Source organism: Hyperolius riggenbachi, chromosome 9 (genome assembly GCF_040937935.1).
Source record: "Hyperolius riggenbachi isolate aHypRig1 chromosome 9, aHypRig1.pri, whole genome shotgun sequence".
Lineage (NCBI taxonomy): Eukaryota > Metazoa > Chordata > Amphibia > Anura > Hyperoliidae > Hyperolius > Hyperolius riggenbachi.
Window position 1 is genome coordinate 33,711,054 of NC_090654.1, and position 22,629 is coordinate 33,733,682.

Sequence of the window (22,629 nt, forward strand, 5' to 3'; positions counted from 1 at the left end):
AGACAAGATTGAATTTACACACAGGTAAGCTGATAGCATCTCCAGCCCTCAGCCTGTGACAATGTGACAAACAGAACATGGCTGCCCTCATTGTATCACAGGAATAAATAATCATAAACTTTTGCAGCTAGATATGCTGTGTAAACTATCTAAAGTTTAGATAAGATATATAGACAAGTTACTTGTTATGGCTAGTTTTTCATCTCTTATCCGCTTTAAGACTTTTTTTGTTTTAGAAGCCACCAAGGCTCTGGCCACACCTATCTGCGATCCTCCAGCCCACCCTCAGCTCGGCAGTCGCTACCTAATTGGTGGCTGCTGAGCAAGGGGTGGGCTGTAGCAGCACTGGGGGGGGGGGGGGGGAGGTTCCAAAGCGTTTTGGCAGTCTTTGGAAACATAGCCGTGAGTGCGCTGCCCAGGAGGGGGGAGCATCAAATGTGACCTGAAGACGTTAGGACAGGTGAGTATTTAACACTGATACCATCCAGTGTTTGCTGCAGCCCTCGTCACCCGATGCTGTCGGCACCAGGTCTTGGCATTGCTTGCAGACCACATTAAACGGGCCTTGTGTTTGACACGTGATGTAAGATGCTAAACATAAAAAAGTTTGATAAATCTTCATATGTTAAAGAGGAGCTGTTAGCAATACTATCTAAAAAAAACACATATATAAGTAGATAAATACTTGCTCTACTTACATAACAGATGCATTGCACTGTCCGCATTTTGATTTTAGTGATTTTTCGATAGTTAAAAAAAAGAGAAAATCCTTAGGATTCTCCATCTTAACTGTTGCTATTTTGAAGCCAATCCTGATGTAATTTCCTCCCTTGCTCTCCTCTGCCTGATTGTGTATGCATTGCCCGCTCTCTTCCCAGTCTTCAGGCAATCCAACCCAGCTCTGCAGTAGAAAGTGCATTGAGAAATATTGGCCAACCAGAGAGGAACAGAGGTGTGAGAGGAGAAAACAGGAGAGGAGGAGGCTTCAGCCACTCAGGCTACACTAAAGCTGCAAAAAAACCAGATGTATCAAATAACAGCCACGGAAACTGGGGAATGTTGTTTTATGGATAAGAAAACCAATGGTGCCCACACATGGTACCATTTTTTCATTTTTTTTCGATTAGATCATTTTGCTCGATTATTCCATTAGAATCGAATATAATGATTTTTCCAACATGTCCAATTGGATTTTTATTGAAAAAACGGGATAATCGATTCTTTTTTTTCTTGATCGGAAAAAGTTTATTTTAAATGTTCATTCAATTCGATCGCTTTGGTCAAATAAACAGGATAATTGAACGTTTTCGTTGTGCCATGTATGGCCACCACAAGAGTGATTCTTATCTTTTGGATTGCCTGGTTAGCATCCTTATTACGGTACTTGTTTACCAGATAAAAATAAAGAATTGATTTTATGCCCGACAGATGCACTTTAACAAAGTTCTCTCCAGAGTCTTATAAGCCGCATCTACACCTTATCAATCGAGCCACTGATGCGGCTCGATTGATAAGATCCAACAGGGCGGATCTCCGCACCGCCGATTCCCTGCTCGCTCCCCACGAGGGGACAATGGCAGGGAATCGAGCGGAAGATAAGCGGCGCCGGCAGGGAATTGAATGCGGCGCGAGCGGAGACGGGGCGGGTACGCGGAAGAGGCGATCCGGCAGCTAATCGAGCTGCCGGATCGCAGCCTCATCTACGCGTGTAGATTAGGCTTAAGAGCTGTAATACTCGATCCAAGACAATATCGTGGCTGTAAAGATTAACACTCTTTGATAGACAGGATAGCCCAGGGGCAGGATTGAAATAGATACAAGGGCCTTTCTAGAGGTGTAAGTAAGCACACATACTGGGCAGGTGATGAGTTATTATCTAGCAGTCTGGGATTAGATAAGACCATTAGAAGTCTCTGTGGAGGAAATGTCATCTTTCCGATGCCAAAGTGTCTGGCCAAAGGAGCTCACGGAAGTTTTGAAAGACTAGATGCTGGTGTTCTTCAGGTATAAAGGCTCAACCATTGTGTAGGAACAGGCTGTCTGTAAACTGTAAGGCCTTGTTCACATTGCGTTCTGCTCGCGTGTCCGTCCGCAGTGGGCTTTTTTCCCCACGTTTTCTGGCGATTTTCTGAGCGTTCGCTTGTTTTTGTGGGGGTTTTTATAAGCGCTTTTGCAGAGCGCTTCCGCCTTTTGATCCCGAAAAAAATTTGGAAAAAATATACAATGTATTTTTTTTTTTAAATGCTCACGCAATCGCTTGCCAAAGTGATTTTGTGAGCGTTTTGTGTTTTTCCTATACCTTCCATTGAGGTAAATCGCCTCAAAAATGGCCCAAGCATCGCTTTTCAAAAATGACATAATTTTCGCACCAAAAGTAGTGCGAGGGTTGGTTTTTTGTGGATGTATTATATTTCTGTGAAACACAAGATCCTGTGCTCTGTGTCTGCCTGCCTTCCCTTCTGTGCCACTATTTTTCTGCTGGATCCACCTCTTGTGTGCCCCTGTGTCCCACTTGTACCATAAGTGTCCTCTTGCTATCCTGTTTCCCATGTCCCCTATATTCTAAGTGTCCTCCGCTGTCCCCTATGTCCTTCTGGTGTCCTCCGATGTCCTCCTGCATCCTCTTCTTACCCCTAGCTCCATGCCGTGCTGTACCCTTTTCTTCCGATGTCTCCATGCATCCACTTCTCTCCCTAGCTCCATGCTGCTTTGTCCATGAACTTCAGCCAATGAGGAAGAAGTATGGCAACTTGAGTTTCTACTGGATGGTCTCGCAGGTGGGACCAAGGCTCCTTTATTAGGCCAATCACTGTACTTGTTGAGTAGTGCCATTGGCTGAATGACGGAGCCATGGTCTTGCCCACGAGACCATGGGCTCCAATAATAACACAAGTTGCCATACTTTTTCCCCTTACTTCCGCTAGGGTTTACCTTCAGGGTAGGGTTTATATTCTGAGCATGCCAGAGCTTACTTTCGGGGATGTCCTAATTTCGGGGTCACTGGGTACATGTTGCAGGCTAAACCCTTCATCAGGCTCAGTTAAATTCTATGACCCTGGCTGGAAAATGATGTGGAAGCTGAAGACGGAAAAAAACAAAACAACGCCCACATTGCCTATTGAAGTCTTTTGATCAAGCCATGATCTGTAATGTCGAGAATCGGATGGCTAAACTTTCAAACAAATAATGCCATTCCTCTACAGCTGCTTTGAAGGCAAGAAGTTGTCGACCTCCTTTGTAGTAATTCTTCCCTTGCAGGTATGAATTAAGTGAGCAGGAAGATGCAACACAGATCGGACTGGATGCAAGAGACATCAAACAGCAACAAGGGTCAAATAGGCTGAGGAACAGATAGGAATCAGAATCAGAAACATTTTATTCGGCAAGCATGACTGGGTTGTGGCCGGAATTGGGTTTGGCACATTGCATGGCTCAGAGTAGAGGTAGGAATGGTAAAACAAGGCACAGTGGACAGTAGGAATAGTACAAGAAAAGCACAGTAATAGTACGATAAAGCACAGTAACAATAGTGCAACAATAGTACACTAGTACATCAACCATAGTGCAACAAAGCACAGTAAAAATACAAAATGAAAACTTAGAGGACCCGAGGTGGGGCTGCAAGTCAGAAAAAGATCAATGCTACCTGATCCGGGGGTTGGCTGGGCGGATCAGGTAGCCGCCATCTCCGCCACTTCGTTCGCCTGCAATCTTCCAATTTCACTTTTGTGACCCCTGGGGTCATGACGCTGGAAGAAGCTGCTCTCAGAGCATTGTGCAGGGAGGCGGGAGAGCGGTTGTGAAGAGACAGAGCTGCCCAATGGCAGCTTTGTAAAGCCTGCAGGAACGCCCCAGTGGGTGTTTTGAACAGGGAATCACTCTCCACCCATTACCCTCTGGAATAGCGGCAATCATTGTCGCTAATTTCGAGGGCTAAAGCAGGGGGGGGGGGGTTGGGGGAGTGTGGTGGGTGGAGAGAGAGCGGCGTGGGCGGGACACAGAGGCATGCCTCTGTATCCCATCTGCCCCCCTTTTCACTGCCTCGAAAGCAGTATTTCACTTGACAGTCTATCCATATCGCAACCTTAGGGAGAGGCATTGAGAGAGTTCAAGAGTTTGACTGTAGAGCGGAAAAAGGCAGTGATAGAAGGAAACACTTGTAAGCAACTTTCACTGAGCTGATTAAAACTAAAAGCTAATATGCTGGCAAAACATGCACCTAAATACTTTTCTGAGGTTTGAGGCCTGCCTTAGTGTTCAGGGTGTAACGCTGACTTGATGAACATGTTGAATGTCATGACATGGGCACTCATTGTGTTTCTCACCAAAATAATGTATTTTACAGTGGGGTTTGGAAGAAGCAGTTCCGTTTTAGGAAAAAGCCTGCTTAGACTCTGTCTCCGTAGCTGCAGATTTCTGTGTCTTCTGGGCTGTCAAAACACCCTTTTCCAGGAGAGGTAATAGCCAGGCAAGCTTAAACTCTACCTTCTCTCTCTCCTCATTAGTTCCACTTCCTGGCGTTGCTTTTGATCCAAGGCTCCGGCTCGGCTGCCGGTGGGTTAGCTGCTGCTAATTAGAGCTGACACTTTGATGCCTGGGCTGTCACTCCAGCAGCTGGAGAGCTGTCACATGTCCACACCTGTCTGAGTCCAGGTTAAACTGCGGATCGCTGGGAGAGGTGTTACAGGGTCCCTACACTCACAAGTTATATTTCAGTGTTTGGTGGATGCTGGTTCATTATATCACCTGGCTGTTTCTGCAGCCTGATAGGCTCTGGTGGCGAGATCTCTGCATTTTTGGCTTCCATGGTCTAAACACCTGTTGCCAACATTACGAAGGTTTTCCCCTGGATTGGTGGGTTTTTGGAAGAGGAGGCAGAGCTAAGAAATGTGGGAAATCTTACTGTTAAGGTAAAGAGTAGAGAAACCGAGAGCCCAATATAGTGTAGTATGTTAAGCATAAATGAAGTAAAGGTTATCGTGAGAAAATTATACTCACAAACATGGGTTACCACACAGGCAACCACTGTATAGGCAGGTGAGGAGATTAGACCTGTCCTCACTCAGGGATAAGAAGTCGCTCTCTGTAGATGCGAAAGGGGGTAGATCACCCCTCCACCAGGGGTGGACACGGTATAGCAGTAGGAGAACAGAGGCGCCAGCAGGATAAAAGTGGATAAAAACTTTAAAATTTGCTGGGAGGAAGTGGTGGACTTACCTCCATAAAGAGGTACATGGACTTACCTCCATGTAACGCCTTCACTGAGGCGTTACACCTGCTATTGCTGAAATTCTGTCTTGTCCCCATTTTTATTGCCTGATGAAGCGGGCTGGGCCTGCGAAACGCGTTGCACTGTTTTGGGGTACTAATTAATAAATGTGACTACTATTCAGACAGTCTTTCGTGTCTGCTTTATGGAGGTAAGTCCACCACTTCCTCCCAGCAAATTTTAAAGTTTTTATCCACTTTTATCCGGCTGGCGCCTCTGTTCTCCTACTGCCTTACTGTTAAGGTGGCCATACATTTATAGAATATGTTGCTGTCACAATAGGTAGTAAAAAACTGACAGACTTGACAGATGTTGGACTGGTCCATCTCCTCATGGTAGATTCTCAGTATTTACCTTTATTTCCTTTAGAGATGGAACCCTTGCCTTACAGCGCTGGGTCCCTGGTTTAAATACCAGCCAGCTCATTATCTGCAAGGAGTTTGTATGTTCTGCCTGTGTGGGTTTCCTCCGGGGACTCTGGTTTCCCCCCACATACCAAAAACATACAGATGAGTTAATTGACTTCCCCCTAAAATTGGCCCTAGTCTACAATAGACATGGCTATGGTATCGACTAGACTGTGAGCCCCTCCGAGGGACAGTTAGTGACAAGACAATATACTCTGTAAAGCACTGCGGAAGATGTCAGCGATATATACGGTAAATACTAAATAATAATTCTTTATAAAAAGCACTCCCTGAAAAGGATCTATACAAATATGTTATCCATCTGGTCTGCACATTCTTTTGGCAACTGGACTGAGAAACTGTAGTTCAGTAAGTTCTTTTGTAAATAAATACTGTAACTAAGAATCCCCCATGAGAAGATGGATTAGTCCAAAAACTGTATAAAATATTTTTACTGCCTGTTGTGACAGCGGCATAAAAAAATAATTCATAATGCATTTTGCCCTGGGGAAATGTTCAATTCTATGTGTCTATTTTAGTTGTCTATGGTTGACCGTTTAAGGTGACCACACATTACTCGATTTACGACATTGATATCCTGTCGATTTGATCATAATGATCGAATCTGGCAGAGATTGATGCCACAACATGGTTGCCTGATCGCTTTATGTCTGAAACGATCAAACCGGCATGCTCGAAAGATCTTGCCATGAGGAGATGGACCAGTCCAACATCTGTCAAGTCTGTCAGTTTTTTTTACTACCTATTGTGACAGCAACATTGGTTGGTTGGTTGGTTGGGTGCGCGGACGGCGATGATGTTTGATATTCTGACGATTGATGGACCCTCGGCTATCCCTACCCTTCCAAATCATGTGTTTCTCCCTGGGGCCGTGGTGGGTGGAAGCAGCTCACCTATCCTCCGCACATTCTCTTCTCTCCATTGCCACCGGGGGCGCCTGTACACTGTTACCCCGTCTCATACACTGATGTCACATACAACAGGTGGGGTCGCTAGGTACGGGCGTCCCCGGTGGCAATGGAGAGAAGTCACTAGAGGAGGTGTGGAGGGGAAAGGTGAGCTGCTTCTTCGCTCATCATGTGCCCATGTACTGATGTCACATACAAGAGGTGGGGTCACTAGGTACAGGCGCCCCCGGTGGCAATGGAGAGAAGTCACTAGAGGAGGTGTGGAGGGGAAAGGTGAGCTGCTTCTTCGCTCATCATGTGCCCATGTACTGATGTCACATACAAGAGGTGGGGTCACTAGGTACAGGCGCCCCCGGTGGCAATGGAGAGAAGTCACTAGAGGAGGTGTGGAGGGGAAAGGTCAGCTGCTTCCTGGGATGGTGGATATACATGACATGAGGGGAATATACATCATGAGAGGTTGGGCCTGACATGTGGCGGTGCTGGGTAAACTTCCAATAGATTTAACCTCCCTGGCGATATTGACGGTTATACACGTCAATACAAAACATGCTGTGAACGGTATTGATGTGCACTGCATACACGCAATACTCACCTGCACTGTATACTAGACCCTTGCTTGACACATTTTGGCAAGTTACAGGAAAAAAAAAGTTATGAAAAATAATTGGATCACTTTTTGCACAGAAATCCTGTTGAAATCTGTTGCAAATTGCTGTGCAGTGTGTGGGCAGGTTATAGATCCCTCTCTAGTCAGATTCCATCAGAGAGGGGTCTATCTGATGGTCGATCTGGTGGCCATCGACTGCTGATCTCTGTTGAGGTCATCGCTAGCTGATCAGAGAAGGAACAATCGGCCTTGTATGTCAGTCCATAATAGACCCATGTTTGGCCAGTTTGACTTCCCAAACCGAGACAGCTATCAGTGCTCTAGAAAGTCACAGGTAATGCCAATCCAAGCTAAATGTCATAAGTGCAATAGGAGGGAAAGAGATGCATTGTGCAGCTCTCTAGCTTAGCAGAAATGTTTGCCTGGAAATTGTTCTGACATGTTGGCAGGAATAAATCCTTTGTGAGAGATGAATAGCTCACATAATACGAAAGCACCTGACACCATCACAATTATGTGTCTGGTCAGTGGATTGTGTCATAGAAGCCAAGTTTCCCTTCTTCCTTCAGACTGATCTCCCCCGAAGTCTCGTCCAGCACAAAGTCTTCTCTCAGCACCTGGCAGCACACACGGCTCCTTATAGAAAGAAAGTATTTTTTTATTCAAAAGGAACTATAACCAAGGATTGAACTTCATCCCAATCAGTAGCTGATACTGCTTTTTACCTTGAGAAATCTTTACAGTTTCTCAAATAGATCAATGGGGGGGGGGGGGGGGGGGGGGGGGTCTCTGTGTGGCTATTGGGTTGAAACCCCTCCCACAGTATGATGTCATGTCCTGATCCTGACAGTTTTCAATTTTGTATTTCCAGTTTTTAACTGTGTAGAAGTTTCTTGATTGGATGATACTGAATAAGTAATCGTAAAGAGAATCAGTACAAAAGTCATCCAACTCAGTTTATGAAACCTCCGACTCCAATTACCCAAAATTGCTCCGACTCCATAGCCCTCCCAAACAACACCCGTATCTACCAAATGTGTAACTTCTGGCCAAAGCCCGGAAATACTGGGTCTCCACCTGAATTTGGACCTAAAGCATGAGGGTTCAGTCTTTGCGGCCTTCCTGAAGTGCTCAAAATTCCATTTAGCATTGTCACCTGCTCGGTATACCGGTCACCATCACATTCAATTTTTTGGTTGGTGCTGGCACTGCCGCTCGGGTCTACCGCATGCAGGGCCCGTTCTAGATGTGTGTGTTTGTAATGCTGGACCGGAGAGGTGGCGCATCGGGCTGTTCATTGCAGGCACTGGTACTATGCTTACCCCTCTCTGCCTGGCATCATGCTGATCCTCTGCCCCTAATACTTTTAGCCATACACCCTGAACAAGCATGCAGATCAGGTGCTCTTACTGAAGTCTGGCTAGATTAGCCACATGCGTGTTTCAAGTATGCGATTCAGACACTACTGCAGCCTTAGATAAGCAGGATTGCCAGGCAACTGGTAGGGAAATAAATGTGGCAGCCCCCATATATTCTCACTTGGGGTTTCCTCATAGTAGATTCTAAGTATTTAACCTTTATTTATTACCTTTAGGGCCTATTCACACTAGAGCGTTTTGCCGCGATTTTGGCAAAACGCTCAAACGCTAGCGTTTTTAAAAAGCGCTAGTGTAATAAAAAAAAAATGGGCCCGTTGTTACTTGGGCAATTTGCGGTAATCGCCTCATATCGCCCAAAATCGCGAAACACAAACTGTCGCCTGCACCATTTTCAGCCGATTTCCCGGCGATCGCGTTTCAGGGCTATAGAAGCGCTAAACGCGATCGTGGAAAAATCGCTGCAGTGTTCAGTGATTTTTCCGTGTGAAATCGCAAAAAGATCACTCCTGCAAAACGTAGGCAAAAATCGTCAGTGTTTTGCAAACACAAGTGTGAATGGGCCCTCCGAGATGGAACTCTCGCCTTGCAGCACTGGGTCCCTGGTTCGAATCCCAGCCAGGTCATCATCTGCAAGAGGTTTGGAGGAGGTGCAGGAGTACTTTTATGGCCCATTCTCATTCATGCGATTAGTGTGTTTACCGCAAATTGCCGGCGATCGCTAGAGCTTTTTAAAGCGCTAGCACAATGTTAACTAAATGGCAGCTATCTCACTGCCACGATCGGCGGCAATTAGCGGTGATCGCCAAACGTGCTACATGCAGCATTTTATCACAATTTTAGAGCGATTGCGATTACAATGCTAAAAAAGCGAGTGTACAGTGATTTTTACACATTGATGGGGTAAAAATCGCCAGCGTTTATCGTTAGCGTTTTGCGTTTGCAAGTGTGAATGGGCCCTAAGACAAGAAAAAGTAACTTTCAGCACTAGAAGCCTTTAATTAGTTACATTTTTGGGAGCAGAGTACATATTTGCAGACACAGCGATTGGTTCGTGTCATGTGGCGGTTGTACACCTGTGGCTTGCGTTCTGCGGTTCCCTGATGGGACACTGTGCCGCCCTGCACAGCCCCCCTGCTCATTATCGTCGGCAGGCTCTGCGTTTCTCTAATCTTTTATTCATGCGCCGCGGCGGGTCGTTAGCGAGGCCGCGCTCCTCTCTTGTGAGGCGTTCTCCGCGCACGGCGGCCTGTGAAGTGCGCTCCTTATACCTGCTCGCGCTCGCCGTACTCTCTGGGGGGAGGTTATGCTAATCCCACCTCAGCGCTGTTACCGGCACTTGTGACAGAATCGCTGATGGAAATTACTGCTTCGCAAACGGGAAGTGAAAATAAACACTCGATGGAAAAGCAGGCGGGATAAAAACTAAGACCAGCAATTTTTCCTTCAAGAAGTTTTCTTTTTAGCTCGGTAACACTACTTATGTTACAATCCGACTGTTATATTTCCAGCTGTTTCATTGATTAGTGTAGTGTGTATGTGTGGTGTGTATATGTGTGTGTGTGCTCCGGAGAACTTAAAGAGGAACTTTAACCACGGATTGAACTTCATCCCAATCAGTAGCGGATACCTCCTTTCCCATGTGAAATCTTTCCCTTTTCTCGAATAGATCACCAGGGGGGGGTTTGTATGGCTGATATAGGAGTGAAACCCCTCCCACCGTGTGATGTCATGACCACGGTCCTGACAATTTACTGACTGTGATCCTCATTGCATTGTGGGAAATAACAGCTTTTTCCAACTGCCAAGCAAGCAATATCTCCCTTTGTGCATAGAACTCTCAGTAACCAACATTCCGTACAGATCACCTGGCAGAACTACAGATGTCAACACCAGTGATACATTTCAGAATGTAAATCAGGGAGAGGAAAGATTTTACAATGGGGCAAACACTGACTAAATCTATAAATGAATATTGTAAAAAAAAAAAAAAAAAAAGCAATTTTGTTTATTTTCACTACAGTTCCTCTTTAAAGTAGAACTTAACCAAATGTAACATATTTAGTCAGTGTTTGCCCATTGTAAAATCTTTTCTCTCCCTGATTTACACTTGAGTTACATTAGTATAAAGACAATCAGGTATACATGTTGGATTAAGAGATGGCATAGAGATATACATAGGTACAGGATAGAGCTCTGATGTTCTGATGTACAAATATTGGAAAACATCATAAGAGATTGAGTAAACCTCAATAGTGTAGAGGGAGGGAGGGGGGCTCATGATGGGGAAACATTACACACACACACACACACACACACACACACACACACACACACGTACACACACGTGTGCACACACACACACACACGTACACACACGTACACACACGTACACACACACACACGTACACACACGTACACACACACACACACACACACGTACACACACACACACACGTACACACGTACACACACACACGTACACACGTACACACGTTAGGTATAGAGGAACCATAACGTGGAGTGACCCAAGGCCAAAACAAAAAGATGAAAGCCCTGATTTACACTCTAACATTGACCACTGTTGGCAGGTGCATCTCTACGAAATGTTGGTTTGCTGTGTGTAGGTATTATAGAGAAGTATTTAGCAAGGAGCTAAATTGCCCCGGAGTCTGCGGAGGGCAAAGGCTGTGTTGGGGAGTAACTCACCTAAGCTGCTGCCTCTCTTCCAAATCGCTTTGTGCTGCATTCCATCTTCTTGCACTTGTATAAACCAGAACTTCCACTCTGAAGGCAGAAGTGCAAGAAGATGGGAAGTAGCATGGATCGCATCGGTTGGCAGCTTAGGTGAGTTAGCCCCTGCATACATAGCCCGTGCCTTCCACACACTCTGGGATGATTTTGCTTTTAGCAAAAGCATTCTTGCTCGTTCTTATTTGTGTGTTTTGAATTCAGCAGTTTGGGGGGAGGGGGTTCTGGAAGCATGAAATTAAAGTGGTATTAAACTCAGAATTTCCTCTTGGTTCTAAAAGATTTACAGCATAAAATCTACTACCACAAAAAAAATTGAAGCAGAACAGCATTCAAACAGTTAAGCACTTTGTTCTTCAATGGAAAGCACCTTAAAGAACAAGCGACACCCATGCTAACCTAGAAATAAAAAACACATATATAAGTAGATAAATACTACCTCTACTTACATAACAGATGTATTGTGCTATCCACATAATGATTCCTGTGAATTTTATAAAGGAAAAGCAAAAAATCCTATTCTAGGCAGTGGCCATCTTGCCAAGCTAATGCTGACATCATATCCTCCCTGACTCTTGTTTTCCCCCCTCCCTTCTCTTGCTCATTGTGTATTCATTAGCTGCCCTCCTCCCAGAGTCTTCAGACACTCCCACCATATTATAGATAAAAAGAACCCCCAGCATGCAACTGAGTGGCAATGGCTATTAAAGGGCCAGTGCTCCTAATGTATGTGATAACCCCACACCATAACAGCAGAAAAAGTTTTGAAAGTTTTGAATGCAGGATTAGCATCTTTATCACTTAATACACTCAGACCAGTTGCTGTTGAAATTTGATTTTTATGGTGACTTTACTGCTTTAAAGAAAGAGGACCTCCATACAAAAAAAAGCGCTGCTGTAATAAAAGGCTGTATTTACCTCCGGAGTCTTGTCCGATGAAGCCACCCCGAAGACCCTGCATCACTCCACTTCTGCCGCTTGGCCCCGCCTCACCTCTCTCCTCCGAGAAAAACGCCAAGCTTTTTACTGCATTAAATTGGCAGGTGTTTTTTTTTCTCAGAGGAGAAAGGGGAGGCGGGGCCAAGCGGCAGAAATGTAGTGATGCGGGGTCTTCGGGGTGGCTTTGCGGGACAAGATTCCAGAGATAAATATAACTTTTCATTACAGCAGCGCTGACGGATTTTTATTTTTTGTATGGAGGTCCTATTTAAGCTTCTGGTTACATCCAAAGAGGTGATTACATTATCTTGTATTTATATTGCTTTGTCAGCCACGATTAGTAAACATTAGCAGCAGTGCTGACACTGAACTGCACACATTGCAGAACCAGAGAGAGCTGAGAAGTGATCACTGGCTGCATTATAATATATAAATACAGCAGCTATGCAATAAAATGCAATGGCAGCTTTCGGAGCAGATTAACTGTACTTTGGAATCTTGTAATTTGTAAACAAACAATATTACTTGTGCACAAAAGCAAATATAATAGTATGGGCAATAAAAAGTAGAAAAACACATTTTTATTGAATTGTTTGTCAGAGTTTTATCACATTTTAAGTTAAGGCAATGGAAAAGGAGTAAAGAGTTTAGGTTTAGGCCTTAGGAGAGAATTAGGTAACGGGTTAGATATCAGGAAGGGGATTTAGAATGAGAAGGATCAGTTGTGGTTCGGAGAGCCCTTTTAGCTGGGCGTCCTCAAGTCTGTTGACCAAACACAATGTTGTAACTGCAGATTCCTTGTCTGACGCAAATGGAGAAACATTTTGGCAGTTTAATTACCGAGCAGTCAGATAGTAAATGTATATCAGTGCTTCCTATGAATATATTATGAGGCTGCGTGTGCCAGCATCACAGATCAGAAGCAAAGCAAGCCACACTCTCGTTTTACGCCTTTCCAGATCGATTTGTGTCTAAACGTTACAACTTCATCCTCTCAGTTCAATTCACACCTCAAACTGTCTAATTGTGAGAGCTAGCTGAACGTCTGGTTATTATTGCCATCTGCGCCCCCTCTATGGCGATGGCTTCTCTTCCTGTCCCACTTCCTGGCCCAATAGTCATGTGACCTCCGCTGGGATGGCATGCAGCCAATGTGCAATCAAGGCATTTCTTACCTCCCAATTGTAATGCCTTAATATGCATGATGATTGGTTGAAATATGAACTGTAACCAAGAATTGAACTTCATCCCAATCAGTAGCTGATACCCCCTTTCCCCTGAGAAATCTATTCCTTTTCTCAAACGGATCATCAGGGGGCGCTGTATGGCTGATATTGGGCTCGATTCACAAAGATTTTGCACCTGTTTACTCTGTTTACACCTGATCTGTGTTAAAATTTTAAGCTCCCAAAGAGCAAAAATGTAATTCAAATAAGGTAAGAAAAGAAGTTAATCAGGAACAACTTACTTTGAGTAATGATTTTGCTTGTAAATGTGCTGAAAGGTTATTTTTTTTTATCAATTAGGTGATCAATAAGTAATGTATGAGAAGTGTTGTGAATAGAGCACATTGTGGTGAGACCCCTCCCACAGTGTGATGTCAGGACCATATGTATATCTATTAAAAAAACAAAAACCTTTTAGCCTATCACATTGTTAGGGGGTGTGGTTATAAATAATGGCTGTTGGTGCTGTCTTTTTTTTTTTCACATCTGCCAGTAGTAAAGATGACATGCAGGCTCATTGTGGATCAAACAATATGAACAAATTACATGGCAAATATAAATCTTTTCTATTTTTTAACTTCTCACTTTGGAATGTATTGATTGATTATTTTTTTTTACCCTTTTTGCTGAAGTTCCCCTTTAAAGCCTGTGAGGCTGTCATTTCCATCTTGCATCGTTATCGGTTTTCCTGTGACCTCTGGGATGACCTTTATCCCACGCTGCGTGGCTTTTATGTGGGTGCTGCGTTCGCTGCCAGAGATCAGTGACAGGATTTGACCGCGACCTACAGAGGCTTTGTATTCCTGGCCCTAATTGGGAAGCGGAGCGCGGCGCTTGTAATCTTCTGCCGCTGACGTTCCCCGCTGCGTGGGCGCCCCAATCAAAGCCTAGCTCCGCCTCTTTCCTTAACAATGGTCTCCACTTAGATAGAAACATTTCTGCATGTAGGTCGCTGGTGGGGCCTACTCAGTGATATCCCACCATACATCTTATCCAGGCCTGCGCTGCTAAGGATGGATTTCCAACACTTGATTTGTTCTGTGCTGCATACTTGCATAAGACAAGACAAATAACATTTATATCGCGCTTTTCTCCTGGCAGACTCAAAGCGCCAGAGCAGCAGCCACTAGGGCGCGCTCTATAGGCAGTAGCAGTGTTAGGGAATTTTGCCCAAGGTCTCTTACTGAATAGGTGCTGACTTACTGAACAGGCAGAGCCGAGATTCGAACCCTGGTCTCCTGCGTCAGAGGCAGATCCTTTAACAATTACACTATCCAGCCACCCCAGCCAATACATTGCTGTATTGTTGCACATGGAGCAGTGGAGTAGTGGCAGGTATTGGCTCCTTGCAGCTCTTATGTCTCGGATTCCAATTTCAGGCACAATATGAACTGTTAGTGACACCGAAGCAAAAAAAAGCTTATAATGAATTGTATCTGTAGTATGGATAATGAATAGAACATTAGCAGCAAAGAAAAGTCTCTCATATATTTTTATTTTCAGTTACATAACTTTTTTATAACGTTGCATTATTCTGTCATATTTGCAGTTAATAAACTACACTCCGTATTTGAATCTATAAAACAAAGCAGAAATAATGACCTTTTAAACAGACAGTACTGCAGTAAAACCTTATCCTGAAGCTGTGTGCTTCGGAAAACAGCACTGTCCTAGACCCAAGTTGGGGCTGAAAGCCCAGAGAATCTCTTTTGCATAGAGAACTCTTTCTGTTGTGGAAACAATATAAGAATACTTTCCTTGCTTCTAATGCTCGCCTAGCTGTACTACACATACAATTCATTACCGGTATATCATAAGTTTATTTTCATTTCAGATTCCCTTTAGCAGTTTTTATGCTCAGTTCAGGGTCGAATGTTGATCTTCTTTGGAGGGAGTGAAGGGATGACAACAACATGGCAAATGATGGAGCATGATGGGTAAAGAGAACAGTGGGGGACATTTATCAAGAGAGTCTGAGACAAAATATTAGTAGGTTTTTAGAAATCCGTGCAAAACTGTCTCAGACATCTTAAGAAATCACTAAATAGTGCAGATTCCTTCCTAAACTGTTAGGAAAAGGAGGAGTTAAGAAGGTCTCTCAGGCAGTGCAGCGTGTAAGGGAAATTACTGTTGCTGAGGTAACCAACACACCTGCTGTCAGCAGGCTTTGAGTGAAGGGGGAGGAGCCCTTCACAAATCACATCTAGCCTGCACTGCTGCACTACTTGGAGAACTGCTATGAAGCGCTTCTTAATCTGCAGCAGTTTAGGAATGGATTTGCCCTTTTCTTAACTGTAGTGCAGCTCTAGAAATCCACGCTAAACTGCCGCTATTATGTAGGATTTGAGAAGTTTCTTACTATCATTCAGAACAGCTCCTCTGCTGGTTAGAACAGTTTTAGAAGAAAAAACTGTCAGTGCTTTGATAAATCTGGCCCAGTGACTCATACAAGAGGATCTGGCAGTCCAGATTTCTCATCATTGCAGTGGAGCCATCATATATCTGCTAGATTTGAAGTCGTCACGGTCTTTGGCAGAGAACCATGTAGATTATTAATATGGTAGGATTAGAATGTGAGCTCCTCTGAGGACAGTCAGTGACATGACTATGAAGAAGAACTGAGGCGCCAGAAGAATAAAAACAGGCTTTAAAATTGTTGAAAAAAATTGCTTAGGAGGCAGTGGTGGACTTACCTCCTATAAGCAGACACTAGAAACTGTCAATTAATGAAACAAATAATTTATTGGCATAGTCCACAATAGGTAGCAACCATATGACTATGGTAAGATTATATTGTGAGCTCCTCTGAGGACAGTCGGTGACATGCCTATGTACTCTGTAATGTGCTGCAGAAGATGTCAGTGCTATATAAATACATAATAATAATACGGTAGGACAGTAGACTATGACTATGGTAGGAGTAGAGTGTGAGCTCCTCTGAGGACAGTCAGTGACATGACTATGTACTCTGTGAGCAGCTCCTCACTTCCGTATATGATTTCCTCTTGTGCCAACATGAGGAAGACTGAGAGAGGCATTTTACATTCGCAGGAAGAGTCATTTTCGTGATATGGTAACATTGGCGTATCTTATTGGTTTATGACAGATCTTTTTGAGAGGCGTTCTCTGGAAATTCGGTGATAATTGAGTTATCAGCAGAGGACTTGATGCATCAGCCAACCTCATGCTGGCAACAATTACACATCCGCTTCCTTGCGATTATTTTTCCACTCCACCTGTCATATAATTATATTTTTTGTCAAATTTTGTCTTGTCTCCGTGTTCCTCCTCAGGTCCTCTGACATCTCATTTGTAATCTGTCATCTCTGGTCCTCTTTCCCCCTCGGTCTCATGTTGAGGCCTCTGACAGCCGTGATCTCGCTGAATCTCTGAGCCTGGCATCTTTCCTGCCCCTGGCTGAACCTCTGAGGGGGTTGTTTATAAGTGGCTGACTGGTAAATTTGGCCAGTATTCACTTTTCATTTGCTGCCCAGTCATTCACTACGATTCCTGCTTTATACAGAGTTTCCGTTTGCTGAGAACTCCTCCAGTGACTGAAACATGTTGTAATGGCAGCAGACAATGTACAAGACACAGAACGTTTATATTGCGCTTTTCTCCTGGCGGACTCAAAGCGCCAGAGCTGCAGCCACTAGGATGCACTCTATAGGCAGTAGCTGTGTTAGAGAGTCTGGCCCAAGGTCTCCTAATGAATAGGGGCAGGCTGACTTACCAGGAAGGCATTTGATGATTGCTAAGGCTTCCCCCTCACCAGTAATGTCCCTCTTCTCTTCCCGTAGTGTTACCGTGACCTGGCTCTGGTCAGCAGAGATGGGATGAACATCGTCCTCAACAAAATCAACCAGCTGCTGATGGAGAAGTACCTGAAGCTGCAGGACACCTGCCGGACGCAGGTAAGTGGTCTCGCCTGACTGCCCTGCACAATTTTTCTTCTCACCCATAGGGTATAACTGCAACCTATTATTCCCTGGACATATACAGTGGGAAATCATCTTGACGTATTGGTTTCTTTTTACCTATGTCACCCTGGTGATTGCCCAGTTTTTATTACTAGTTTTTATTTTTTATATTTTTATCTCATTTTATCTTATTTTTAATGTTTTTGCAGACACCTGAAAAATGTTTTCACTGCAGTGAGTGTGATTGCGAGGAGTGTATGTTGGTGTGTTACGCTGTCACCTTTCATAATTGATTGGGATTGGTCCGCTAACTGCTGATTTGATGTGTATACCTTATTGCTACTATGGAAACGTTGATTATCGAAACGATGAGCATATGCAATGTTGTTTTATTTTGACAATTGTATGTTAATCTTTAAATTACAATAGGAACACTATATACAGTATAATCTCTGATTATTTATTAGCCTCTCATGCAGGAACTGTATACAGTCAATAAGTGTATCATTACCTAAGCGTAGTTTCAAACTTTTTTTTTATTCTGCAATCTTTTAACGAAAGGCAAATCAAATTTTGGGATGCATTGAAAGGGAAATAAAAACTCGAGATGCTAGCATAATATTGCCCCTGTTTAACTCTCTAGTAAGGCCACATCTGCGATATGAAATTCAGTTCTTGGCACCACATTACAGGAAAGATATTGCAGTTTTAACCACTTTGCATCCAGACCTTGTTTCCCACCTATGGACCAGTTTTGACAGTTTAGCTATGTCCCTATTTAATCAGAAATAACTTTATCCCTACTTATGACACAGAAATGAAAAATATATTTTGTTTTTTTTTCAAGACAATCTAGGCTTTCATTGAATGCCATTTTTTCCCTCAAACAATTTTGTTTTCTATAAATTTTAATGGGAAAACAATGGAAAAAAATAGAAAAAAACACATTCTTTCTCGGTTTTACCTATTCCAGTTTAAAAATAAAAAGTGCTACTGTAGATAAAAAAACACATTTTGTTTGGCTATTCTTACCGCTTATCACAAAACTTAGATTATGTTCCTGTCACAATTTATGGCGAAGATATTTGATTCTGAAATAATGCTAAAATGTGTGTTTTTCACTATGAACTGAGAAAATAATTAGTAAAACCTATATTCCCGTTCACCAATTAGTGCTGCACAGGGGCGTCGCTAGCCCTGTTTTAGGGGGGCACGTGCCCCCAATCTTTCCTGGGGTGCCACGGATCTCCCGGCCGCCGCTGCCCCCTCTGTCAGCGGCTCCCTCCAGCCGCCGCCGCCGCGTCTCAGACCTCAGGATCAGGCGGCGAGCCGGCGACCAATCGTGCGGGCGCTAGGACCCAGCGCCCGCACTGATATGCGGAAGTGACATCACTTCCGCATATCGAGCGGGTGCGTCCAGCGCCCGCTCGTACATCTGGTCGGGTCGCCGCTGATCCTGAGGTCTGCTGAGAGGTAGGGGGGGGGGGGGGAGCGGCGGCGGCTAGAGAGGGGGCCTCCCTGTCACTCACTCACTCACTCACTCACTAAAGGGGCTCCCTGGCACGCACTCACTCCCTAAAGGGGCTCCCTGTCACTCACTCACTCACTCCCTAAAGGGGCTCCCTGGCACGCACTCACTCCCTAAAGGGGCTCCCTGGCACTCACTCCCTAAAGGGGCTCCCTGGCACGCACTCACTCACTAAAGGGGCTCCCTGTCACTCACTCACTCCCTAAAGGGGCTCCCTGGCACTCACTCACTCCCTAAAGGGGCTCCCTGGCACTCACTCACTCCCTAAAGGGGCTCCCTGTCACTCACTCACTCCCTAAAGGGGCTCCCTGGCACTCACTCACTCCCTAAAGGGGCTCCCTGGCACTCACTCACTCCCTAAAGGGGCTCCCTGTCACTCACTCACTCCCTAAAGGGGCTCCCTGTCACTCACTCACTCCCTAAAGGGGCTCCCTGTCACTCACTCACTCCCTAAAGGGGCTCCCTGGCACGCACTCACTCCCTAAAGGGGCTCCCTGGCACTCACTCACTCCCTAAAGGGGCTCCCCTGGCACTCACTCACTCCCTAAAGGGGCTCCCCTGGCACTCACTCACTCCCTAAAGGGGCTCCCCTGGCACGCACCCACTCCCTAAAGGGGCTCCCTGGCACGCACCCACTCCCTAAAGGGGCTCCCTGGCACGCACTCACTAAAGGGGCTCCCTGGCACGCACTCACTAAAGGGGCTCCCTGGCACGCACTCACTCACTAAAGGGGCTCCCTGGCACTCACTCACTCCCTAAAGGGCCTCCCTGTCACTCACTCACTCCCTAAAGGGGCTCCCTGTCACTCACTCACTCCCTAAAGGGGCTCCCTGTCACTCACTCACTGCCTAAAGGGGCTCCCTGTCACTCACTCACTGCCTAAAGGGGCTCCCTGTCACTCACTCACTGCCTAAAGGGGCTCCCTGTCACTCACTCACTGCCTAAAGGGGCTTCCTGTCACTCACTCACTGCCTAAAGGGGCTCCCTGGCACTCACTCACTGCCTAAAGGGGCTCCCTGGCACTCACTCACTGCCTAAAGGGGCTCCCTGGCACTCACTCACTGCCTAAAGGGGCTTCCTGGCACTCACTCACTGCCTAAAGGGGCTTCCTGGCACTCACTCACTGCCTAAAGGGGCTTCCTGGCACTCACTCACTGCCTAAAGGGGCTCCCTGGCACTCACTCACTACCTAAAGGTGCTCCCTGTCACTCACTATCGGGGTCCCTGTCACTCACTACCTAACTGGAGGCGCCTGTCACTCACTAGCTAACCTGGGGGTCCCTGTCACTCACTACCTAACTTGGGGGGGCTACCATATTAAGGGGGCATTCTGCCTATTTATGTGAAATGCTGTCTATTTATGTGCCTCATGACTGCTGAATGTGTCTTGTTGGGAGCCTTATGATTTGTTGGGGGCCTCATGATTGCTGAATTTGTCTTGTTGGGGGCCTCATGATTTGTTGGGGGCCTCATGATTGCTGAATTTGTCTTGTTGGGGTCCTCATGATTGCTGAATTTGTCTTGTTGGGGGCCTCATGATTTGTTGGAGGCCTCATGATTGCTGAATTTGTCTTGTTGGGGGCCTCCTGATTTGTTGGGGGCCTCATGATTGCTGAATATGTCTTGTTGGGGGTCACATGATTGCTAACTGCGAGACTATGGGAAAAGCTGAATCCTTATCATATGAGACAATAGCATTAAACCTACTTTTTTAGCGTTTTAAAACAGAAAATAAAACTGGGAGGTTCTAAAAAATTGAATACATTTTTCAGGAGTAGGATGGATGAAATTGTTTATCTTCACAGTTTATTTTCAACTTGGATTTTCCATAATGTTCATGTATGAGTTAAAACGTTTGTACAGTATTTAGTTTAAATTGCTGTTGCCACTTTGCGATAGATACCGGTAAGTGACTTTTGGATTGCAGTTTGGGCACTCGGCCTCCAAAAGGTTCGCCACCACTGTCCTAATCTGATGTCCCACCATTGCTAGGTTCATGTAAATTTGTCTCCACCCGTTACCACACCTATATTCTGGTCCATGGCCCACCCATTTTTTGGTGCGGCGCGATAAGCACGCCACACAACGTGATCGTCATATTTTTGGCACGCTAGCTGCAGTGTGCTGAATTCTGCTGCCTACAGTATGTACAGTATACGCTGTTCTCTAGTGCTTGCACTGTGTGCTGATTTACCTCCAGTGTGTACAGTGTAAGGTGTTACTCTGTGCCTTTATTGATTGTAAACCAGCTGTATTGTATGCTGATCCCTGCTACTTTCAGTATGTACAGTATTAGCTGTAAAGCCTGGTACACACATACAATTTTGATTAGCCAATTTTAGCTCTGTTCATAAAATTCATTGTCTGTTGGCCCACTTACTGCACGGGGGTGGGAAATTGGGGGTCAGTGATTGACCAATCAAAATTGTATGTGCGTATACATCTTTGATCTATGCCTATACTGATTGTAAATGATCGAAATAAAGGACAGGGGGCTCCGTCCAATATTTCGATGGGCAGGCCCGTTATCCGTAGCTTACACAGCTGCTAAGTTCATGTACATTTGGCCCCACCCATGGCCACGCCCACTCACCGCATGGCCACGCCCATGTACGCGCGCCGCATGTACCTCCCCTCCTGGTGCCCACAGGTGCCACTGATCTCCAGGGACCCTAGAAACGCCCCTGAGTGCTGCATCAGATAGTGCCAGAAATGTGCACAGGAGCAAGCCCAGTCCTGCACAGCACTGCTTCTGCTACAAGACGTATATCTACTGACTCGTGGCTTAGATGAAGTCACAGAGGACGTAGATATACTGCAGTGGTGAATAAAGTGATTAAAGCAGGTGCAAAAACGAGCAACAAAATTGATACGAGGGATGGAAGGTCTCACTTACCAGGAAAGGTTAGATAAACTGGGCTTATTCAGTCTGGAGAAAAGACGCCTTAGAGGAGATCTAATTAACATGTATAAATACATCACATGGCAATATAAAAGCTTGGCGGATGAGCTTTTTGTCCTTAGGCTTTTGCACAGGACTAGGGGACATGATCTGCTCACGGAGGAAAACGTTTTAGCCATTTATTTAGGAAAGAATTCTTCACAGTAAGAGCAATTAAAATGTAGAATGCATTGCCACAGGAAGTAGTTATGGCCATCCGGAGTCGGGAAGGATTTTTTTTTCCTTTTGAGGCTAAATGGACCATGCCTTGTAAGGGGTTTGTCACCTTCCTCTGGATCAACAGGGATATGTGAGGGAGCAGGCTGATGATGTACTTTATTTGCTGTCTGGACTCGATGGACTTGTCTTTTTCAACCCAAATAACGATGTAACAATTGGGGAGGGGCACCCCCATGCCTCAAACTAGCTGCTGACCAGACAGAAATGACTATGAGGTGCAGTACCACTATTACATTTTTTGGACTTTACTGCCCTCTTTAATGTGAATGTCATAGACATGCTTTTGTGTAGCAAGAGAGGAGGCAGGAGCACTTCAATGGTGCATTACCCCTTTAATAGATAAATAACCGCTTCAATATGCACTTACATTTGTTATGCAGTAACAAGAGCGTGTCAAGCCGCCAGCGGGTCCTCTCTCTGCTCCTAAGCTTGGCGAGAGCTACAGGAGCAATGTGCGTGTGGAAGGATGAGCGGTGGGTGGAGTCTGGTCACG

General features: G+C 45.1%; 1 protein-coding gene across 2 annotated transcripts in view; it reads left to right on the forward strand.

Annotated features, from left to right (window-relative positions):
• INTS3 (integrator complex subunit 3) overlaps nt 1–22,629 on the forward strand; it is a 192,651-nt gene that overhangs the window by 52,232 nt on the left and 117,790 nt on the right. For both annotated transcript variants that reach the window (XM_068252424.1, XM_068252425.1), the window contains exon 4: nt 17,308–17,421. In XM_068252424.1, coding sequence (XP_068108525.1) covers nt 17,308–17,421 — 114 coding nt within the window. The remainder of the gene's footprint in view (nt 1–17,307; nt 17,422–22,629) is intronic.